This window comes from Adiantum capillus-veneris, chromosome 21, assembly GCF_014529385.1.
Source record: "Adiantum capillus-veneris isolate H3 chromosome 21, ASM1452938v2, whole genome shotgun sequence".
Taxonomy (NCBI): Eukaryota; Viridiplantae; Streptophyta; class Polypodiopsida; order Polypodiales; family Pteridaceae; genus Adiantum; species Adiantum capillus-veneris.
In genome coordinates, this window is record NC_140951.1 from 86,194,713 (window position 1) to 86,203,965 (window position 9,253).

The 9,253-nt window shown below is 42.1% G+C and overlaps 1 protein-coding gene across 3 annotated transcripts; it reads left to right on the forward strand.

Moving 5' to 3' along the window:
* The first annotated feature begins 5,337 nt into the window (after positions 1 to 5,337).
* LOC147431286 (uncharacterized) lies at positions 5,338 to 9,039 on the forward strand. Of its 3 annotated transcripts, XM_086494562.1 has the most exons (3): positions 5,338 to 6,103; positions 6,331 to 6,402; positions 6,499 to 9,039. In XM_086494562.1, exon 3 carries the CDS (start codon positions 6,528 to 6,530, stop codon positions 7,356 to 7,358), a length of 831 nt encoding a protein of 276 aa, XP_086350688.1. In that variant the 5' UTR covers positions 5,338 to 6,103; positions 6,331 to 6,402; positions 6,499 to 6,527; the 3' UTR covers positions 7,359 to 9,039. The 3 variants fall into 3 exon arrangements, with proteins under 3 accessions (XP_086350688.1, XP_086350686.1, XP_086350687.1); XM_086494560.1 differs by having other exon boundaries at positions 5,338 to 6,402; XM_086494561.1 differs by having other exon boundaries at positions 6,331 to 9,039.
* Positions 9,040 to 9,253: the final 214 nt, after the last annotated feature.

Here is a 9,253-nt window from a genome sequence, read left to right on the forward strand (position 1 = left end):
ATCGATACTAGCTAGCTGCAAACCATGGTAGATGAAAGAAAAACGGATGAAATATGTGAGAAAGCCATCCAAACATTTTGCAAATCTCAAAATTTTTGCTAGTATTTCCAATTTTTTTCTTTGTGAGGAGGAAACTCGATTGATCAACAACCGCTTAATAAAAGAGATTTTCTTGAATGTGAACACTAATTGAAATCAAGCTATAAAATGCAAGAAATATAAACCCATGTGAAGTTGTGAAATGAAAGGTGAAATAAAAGAACTAATTAGTATATATGTGTGTGTAGAATTTATTAGAATTATGCAAGGTGAAGCTTCACTTTAGCATTCTAAAACAATAGAATGCAAAAAAAAACATATGTGTGTGTGTGTAAAATTTACTAAAATGATGTAAGGTGAAATTTCACTTTAACATTCTAAAACAATAGAATGCAAGAAAAGTAAAGAGATAAGATGTGAAATGAAGGTAAGTCTCCATCATGCACTCAAACTTATGAAGTCCCCGTAACCCAACCCAACACTAAGGGTTTCTTTTAGAAAGCCAAAAAGAGTTTAGTGTTGTCCTTTACTTTCACTTGTGCCTCTCCACTATGTTCACATCAGGTGACAAAAGAAATCTTCTATTACCTCTTCCAATCTCTCCTGTATGAACAACTAGACGGTGGAAGAGTACAAAACACCTCTCCTCCACCCAAAAGTTGGCATTTTACTTCCTTTCTACCACCTCCCCACTGTGAACCCACCCTAAGCCTTGAGCCAGTTGAACAATCAAAACAACCGGTTGAAGGGAGGGGGAGGAGGAGAAAGTCCGCTTGGAAAATTCAAGAACATGGAGTTAAATTGTAGAAAAATACTCTCTTTGAATTTTGAAAATACCCCAAAGGGAATTTTGTATGTTTGTGACATTGATTTTTTTCGAACTTTGCTTGAAGTCTTTGCGTGGCCCTTTGAAACTCTCGAGTTGACTCTCTCTCTCTCTCTCTCTCTCATTGATAGAAAGCAGTTGCATCACTATTTCTTGTATCGTGCAGGCTTCACTGACCGAAAGGAGTCGGAATGGGCAGCTTCTATCACGTGGCAAGGAGGGGGGGCCGGAATCCCTCCCCCCATTATATATGTATATAGAAGAAGCTTCTTTGCTAGAGGGAAAACAAGTGAAAGGATCAAGATGGTTTGCTTCTTTGCTAGAGGAAAAACAAGTCACGATGGTTTCTAAAAAAATAAAAAAGTGATAAAGTTATTATGTTAAGTTTAACTTAAAATTCAATTTTCGAAAAAGGATTGCCTCAACTTAGCCTTGAGCTGACTAAAAATCGAGATTAGCCAATTGCAAACCATGGTAAACGAAAAAAAAATGATAAAATATGTGAGAAAATAGTTTAGAAATCTTGTAAATATTAGATTTATGCTAGTATTTTTGGTTCGCTTCTTTGTGAGAAAAAAATTCGACCGATGGCCGCTTAATAAAAGATGTTTTTTTGAATTGAAAAAAAGTCAAGCCATCTGAGGCTCTCTGAAATAAAATGTGACATTAAAAAAACTCATCTATAGAATTCACTAAAATCATGGAAGGGGAAGCTTCATTTCAACATTCTAAAACAATACAATGCAAGAAAACAATACAATGCAAGAAAAGTAAAGACATGTCAAGATATGAAATGAAAGGTGAAATAAAAAGATCTTATGTTCTTAAGATTTTAAAACTGAAATAACATTTAAGGTAAATCTCAATCATCATAATTGAAAACTACTTAAACCAACTCTTCTTTAAGGCTTTCTTTAGAAAGCCAACAAGTAACACTAATATTTTAAAATATATGTTCTCACAATAAAATATTATGTTTTAAAAAAAAGTGTAACAATGACTATTTAGATCATGATATATTTTAAAATTATAAAAATAATTAATAAAAACATTAAAAAATATTTTAATAAAACAAAAATAATTGTGTCAGAGAGGTACACAAATGTTAACACCCTTTCACAAAAACTGACAAGAAATAGTAAAAAAGAAAGTTGTTGTCATGTGGCATTAATCCAAGCAAACTGTATCCAATGGTCCATAATTGCATCCAAAATATAACTCTTTGCTAAGGCTTCATGCAACCCAACAAAAGCTTTGAAGTTTCTTCAAATACACACATAGATCAGCTCATGAAACATATGGCATGACCGTCACTTTCTCTCAAAGAAAAAAAAAACTATCAATCTTGCCTACCCTCTTAAACCTCGTAGCCCCCAACACCCTATCATTTCCTGCCCCGCTCTATCGTCGATTCCCTCCTCCTCCCTCAAGAAAGCCTCAGTTCAAAATCACACCTCCCACTACAATTCAAAGCACTCGCGAAAAGTGAAAGAGAGAAAGGACAAGGACTACACCAGCCCACTACATGGGTTCATCTTTGCTTCTCCAAGCCCCCTCTCCTCCCTAACCTTTGGATCTCCAACACCGCCTCTACAAGACCTTTTCACAAAGAATACCTCGAGCTCCCAACCTTCAAAGGACGAGTGAGAAGAAAGTTTTGGCTACCCCTTACATACCCTCATGGCTACAAGCTTTTCCTTTTTGGTAATCTTAAAGCCTTCTCATTTGATAATGGGGTTTCTAATTTTAAAGTGCACAACCTCACGTCTAAGGTACTCTCTCTCCCGGAAAAGCGGCCCCTCCCCCCCCTCCTAATCCTTCACCCTCGTCACTTATTAATGCACATGGCGTCATGGCAAGAATTCTCAACCAAAAACTTTTTTTCAAGAATCATCCAACCCCACTACCTTCTCCTTTCAAGATACCAAATCCTTTTTGGAAACCCCCCTTTGGACCCCGCTCTCAATCTAATCTTTTACACAATAACTTTCATAACCTTAGCCGCCTTCTCTACTCTAATTTCTTCCCACCTTCAAAGCGTCCTCATTTTGTCGCACAAGACTTATGTAGCTTCAAATTGGACCCTTCAATTGTGATAAAACCCGCGGACATGAACTTAAGCTTGCCTATCTTACCCTTGGATTGGTATGAAAGTAATGCCCTCACCCACCTCAATGATACCTCCACTTATGAGCCTTGCTCTACCATCCCCTTTCCCTTTATTGCCTCCCTCCTCTCCTCCCTTTCCATCCAATTTTCGGCATTACCGGCATTAGAGCGTAACTTCATCCTCTCGCCCCTTGACAAGCAGCTTAAGCCATGTCCCATCTACTTCATCCCAAAACTCCACAAACCCTTGTCGCATGGCCCATTTGCTCCTACAAAGGCTATATTTTTTTAAAAGCCTCCATATGGCTTCACTTTGAACTTTTTCCTATCCTCTTCACTTATAAGCAAAATCTTAAAAACTCTCTCACCCTCATCCAAGACCTTCACAATCTCCCCCTCCCACCCAATACCCCCCTTTTCACTTTTGAGGCTAAGGCCCTATATCCCAGTATCCCTATCAATCCAGGACTCTTAGCCCTCAAAGCCTCCATAGCTACCCATTTTGACCCTCCTAAAACTCGCTTTATCCTCTCTCTTGCGGCTCTCATCTTATCGCACCATTACATTACCTTCAAAGGAAAGTTTTGGAAGCAAGTTAAGGGCACGGCTATGGGTTCCAATTTTGCCGTAGTATATGTATGCCTTTTTCTTTTCCATTTAGAAGCCTCTTCCTCTCTTTTGCACAATCCCAACCTTCTTTACTTCAAGCCCTATGTAGACGATGCCTTTGGTTTATGGGTTGGCTCTTTGACTTCCCTCACCTCTCTTTTCAATGATTATGGGAAACGCTTCAATAACACATTAGAATCTCAAGACACATCTCTCCCAACCACGCCACTATCCTCGACATAGAATTTTATAAAGGTACCAAGTTTACCTCCTCAAGCCTGTTGGACTCCCATTGCCACCAAAAACCCTTAAACGCTTATAACTACATCTCTTGGATCTCTTGGCACCCTACGCATCAAAAAGTGTCCTTCATCATCAATGAACTCAAAAGATATATCATTCGAGAAAGCTCCTTGGGTGGCTTCCTCATTATCCGCAGCCTCTTCTACAAACGCCTTAGAACAAAAGGCTACCCACAAGGGTTTTTGCATAATGTGTTCAACAAAGTCACCTATCAGAACCGTACCTCCCTCTTGGAACCATCACTCTGACTTAAGAAAACACCCCCCATAACCTTCAAGCTACCTTTTACGCCTTCCACAAGAAGGCTATCACCCTCTCACTGTATCAGTAACCCCATTGCTCGGGCTTGCCATTGCAACCCCACACCCTCACACCTACCTAGACCCACCATTTGTTGGACCTCGGGGCCCAGCATCCATAAACTTCTTGTGCATGCCTTACACCACCTCGGTGAACACCCTAACCTATGATGTAGCGGTCCTCTATGATGGTTTTGCTCATAGGGGCAGTAGTGGTTGGTACCTATCTTCCACTCTATCTCTTAACTTCTTCCCACCTAATTTTGCCTTTCTCCATCAAATTCTCACAAATTTCTTTCCCCTCCCTAGTATAGCTCTCTATACTCCCCAAATTTTTGGCATACCCTCATTAACTCGTATCCAATGATCCTCTGTCTTCTTCTTTTTTTGCAAAGCCTCACTTACCAAATACATCGTTTGCTTACTCGCTTAAATGTAAAAAAATTCTCCCCCCTACTATTTTTGGCATCAAATCACACCCCCACAACCCGCCCCCCCCCTTTAATTTTTGACATAAAATCACACCCTCACCATCCTTTACAAGAAATTAAACTCTTTCTTGTGGTACAACTTGTCTACCTCTCACCATTAAAGCAAGTACAACCCCTTCAAAGCAAGTACAACCCCTTCGACCTAACTCTTTCCCTATGTACTTGAGTACATTGACATTAACTTCCCCAAAAAAAACATCCCACCTCAAATTGCCCCTCTATAAAACCTCGCTCACCCCTTCCATTTGTACCTAAACCCACACCAGTGAGATGAGCGAAATGTGTTTGGTGTCCCACCCTCTTTACCTTAATCATCCCTTAATCCCCTTGTTATCCCTTTCTACTATATGGTCCTTCAACGTCTCATCATTTTTTATCTTTCTAAATTTGGAGTCGTTTTGCACGCTTTCTTACGTTTTTTATGTTACAAGTTATTCTTGAATTCATAAGTGATGCACACTCCGCGTATATCTCCCTCTCCCTCCCTCTCTCCCCCTCGCTAAGGTGACTTGCTCTTCATTTACCTTTAAGTCCACTTAGTTAGCCCGCCCTCTCTTTTTCTAGGGCTCTCCCCCCTCACTCCTTGCGACTTTTTCTCCTACGGTCAAGGACTTGACACATCCAATACAACTCAAATACTAAAAGCCCCCTTCTTTTGAGGCACCTTAAAAAATTGGACGCTCTCTGGTCAAATCCTTTCACCCTAAGTCCCTAACCTTTACTTTCATCTCGCCCCTCTGTTTCTGCTTCCTCGTTCCCCACCATGACTTGTTCTCTTCTTGCCCTCGGCCTTCCCAAACGACTTGCTCAATTCTCTCCTGCCCCGCACATCTGCTCTACACCCCTTCCACCCTACTTCAACACGCTAAGGCTCCATAATTGCCAGGGCTACCTTTTGCTCTGTTGCAAGAGCAACCCACGCCCATTCGTTCCTTCTCCCCTTCCGCTACACAACCGGAGCTTCAATAGCTTGCCTCAGTACATGCCCCACACCCCGTACACTCGGTCGAGTTCCCTCCTCACGCTACTCAGCCCCCGGCTTTTTCGGCCTACCTCCGACGCTCTGCTAAAAATGATTTCCAACTCTATCCGGCTTTACCTTCCTGCACAGCTGGTGAGGCCGGGCGATTCCAGCTTCTAGCCTCTTTAACCTTAACCTCGTGCACGTGGTTGTTTCCACATCTTGCCACTGCAGCAGCAGGCTACGTTGCATGATAGAGCTTCTTCACCAACGTACAATACCGGCTATTGAAGCAACTGGGCTTTTGGAACTCCTCTGGGTCAGGCTTAACGGCTTGGTGGTTTTGCTTGCTCAACTAAATATGCCACCAACACTGACCCTGGTCTAGTAGTATAACACCCCCAACAACTCTCGCCCATCGATGCCCTTTAACCCGGCTCTCGCTTTGACAGAATTATCTACTCCGGTAAGCCCCTCTTTGACATTGGCTACTGCAACAACCTCAATTTAACCTGTATTGATAGTCAGGTGCCCACTGTTTGGCATCTTCTCATCTTGGCTAACACCTAACTTAACCTGGAATTGTTCTCTAACCTTATAACTGTCTTCTCACTCACAAGATTCTCTATGGCACCTCCAGCAAGTTAAGCTCTAAAGTCATAGCCTGATTTCTGATGGTTAATCGGGTTGTAGTGTTGGATTTTTTACCAAGGCAACACGAAGTGGTATTTGTAGGCAACATCCTCCACACTTTTTCATGAAGGGGTATGTGTAAGCAACACCCTTCACACTGTTGTACGTAGTGCTTGCCTCTTGGCCTAACTCGCTTCTTCTACAACACTTTGTACACCTTTCTAACAGGAGTTTGGACTCAAACTTAAACCCTTGCCATGGATAACCATGGGGCCCAACAAATAACTCCTACAAGCCCTGCTTTGGATACGACTCCAACGGTCTTGGCGGCACCACCTCTACCCGGCTTCGTCTCGGCCACCACCGTCCTCTTGGCAGAATCCTCATCAACACTTGTGCCGCCAACGCACTCTCCCACAAGTAACATGGCCTTGCTACCCGGAAATCCTCATGCTTTGGATCACTATGAGCACATCGCGGAGGAGTTGGAAAAGCTCCCCGAAGATTCCTTTGACTTCTCTTCAGTCCTGGCCAAAAATGGCTTGGACCACAACCATTTGAGTGCGACTTTGTCCTCCGCCCTTGCCATTCCCCGGGTTGTCAAAAAACCTATGGATAACCGCAAGAAGGTTTCTACTTCATCCTACCCCCCCACCATTTCAGTAACACCACCACAACTCAAGAAACCTGTCAATTTCGAGGTAATTCTCTCCAATTCCATCTTAGAATTCAAGAAACTACATGGCAAGTTAGGAAGAGCTAAAGGTTTCCTTGCACAACTCAATGAGTTAATCCGTCACCAAAAAGCTCCCAAAAGCCTTTGTATCAAACCTCAAAAGCTTACCATTGATGATTCCCAAGCCCAAGCTCTTCTCAATGCCAAGCTCGCATCAGTTACCATACAATTTCAACTTAATTCCACGCAAGCTCTTATCCAAGCACAAACTATACTCATAAATAACCTCCAATCTTATTTGGATGGGTACCACTCTCTTGTTGAAGAGCACTTCAATGATCTCAACGATAGGTTGCTCTTGATTTCCATCCCCCTATTGTCAAAACAAGATTGGAGTCTCAAGCTTACATAATGGAAAACCTACTCTTCCTCTTCGAAATCCAAACTTACATTTTGAATGCCCATCTTAATGCTACCAAGGAGGAAGATGCCGTACATGCTCGTAAAAGATTCATCAATGCTTTGGAAGAAGAAGTCCTTTCTTTCCCTAAAGAGCAAACTATAAAAGAGCTTGTGGAGCAAGTGGTGACGGAGCACTTAAGTTCAAGTCACACTAAACCACGCTTTCCCTCCCCCTCTTCACCAAGCATGCCCTATCCCCCTCCCAAAAAACCTTTCTTATCTCCACATAGAACCTTCTACCCCCCTCCCAAAAAACCCTTTCAATCCCCTAGACCCTATACGCACCCCCATCCCTCCCCATCAAAACATCAATTCATAGCTTCTAAACCATCTCAAGCCTGAGCCATTAAACGACCTTTAGAATCTCTCTCCTCCTTACAAGAAAAAACCCAACTACGTCCACAACCTCAAGACACCTAATCTTGCCTACCCTCTTAAACCTCGTAGCCCCCAACACCCTACCATTTCCCATCCTGCTCTACCATCGGTTTCCTCCTCCTCCCTTAAGAAAGCCTCATTTCAAAATCACACCTCCCACTACAATTCAAAGCACTCGGGAAAAGTGAAAGGGAGGAGGGACTAGGGCTACAACACCCCACTACATGGGTACATCTTTCCTTCTCCAAGCCCCCCCTCCTCCCTAACCTTTGGATCTCCAACACCGCCTCTACAAGACCGTTTGACAAAGAATACCTCGAGCTCCCAACCTCAAAGGACGAATGAGAAGAAAGTTTTGGCTACCCCTTACAAACCCTCATGGCTACAAGCTTCTCCTTTTTGATAATCTTAAATAAACCTTCTCATGATAATGAGGTTTCTAATTTTAAAGTGTACAACCTTACGCGTAAGGTACTCTCTCTCTAGGAAAAGCGGTGCCTAGCTTTAGGTTTAAAATACATCCCCCTCGCCCCCCCCCCCTCCTAATCCTTCACCCTCTTCACTTCTTAATGCACATGGTGTCATGGCAAGAATTCTCAACCTAAAACTTTTTTTCAAGAATCATCCAACCCCACTACCTTCCCCCTTCAAGATACCAAATCCTTTTTGGAAACCCCCCTTGGAAAACCCCGCTCTCAATCTAATCTTACATAATAACTTCCATAACCTTAGCCGCCTTCTCTACTCTAATTTCTTCCCACCTTCAAAGCCTTCCCGTTTTGTCGCACAAACCTTATGTAGCCTCAAATTGAATCCTTCAATTGTGATGAAACCCGCAGACAAGAACTTAGGCTTGGCCATCTTACCCTTGGATTGGTATGAAAGTAATTCCCTCGCCCACCTCAATGATACCTCCACTTATGAGCCTTGCCATCCTCTACAGAGAAATTAAACTCTTTTTTGTGGTACAACTTGTCTACCTCTCACCATTAAAACAAGTACCACCCCTTCTACCCTAACTCTTTCCCTATGTACTTGAGTACATTGCCATTAACTTCCTTTTTCCCCCAAAAAAAAACATCCCACCTCAAATTGCCCCTCTATAAAACCTCGCTCACCCCCTCCATTTGTATTTAAACCCACACCACTGATGAGCTCATTATGAGCGAAACGCGTTTGGTGTCCCACTCTCTTTACCTTAATCATCCCTTAATCCCCTCGTTATCCCTTTCTACTATATGATCCTTCAACGTCTCATCGTTTTTTTATCTTCCTGAGTTTGGAGTCGTTTCGCACGCTTTCTTACGTTTTTTATGTTACATTTAAGGTAAGTCTCAATCATCACTGAAAACCAACTCTTCTCTAAAGCTTTCCAAGGCTTTCTTTAGAAAGCCAACAAGTAACACTAATATTTTAAAATATATGTTCACAATAAAATATTATGTTTTAAAAAATAAGTGTAACAAT

Excerpts from the sequence above, each read along its gene's own strand:
- LOC147431286 (XM_086494560.1), top strand. The coding sequence starts at position 6,528 with ATGGATAACCATGGGGCCCAACAAATAACTCCTACAAGCCCTGCTTTG.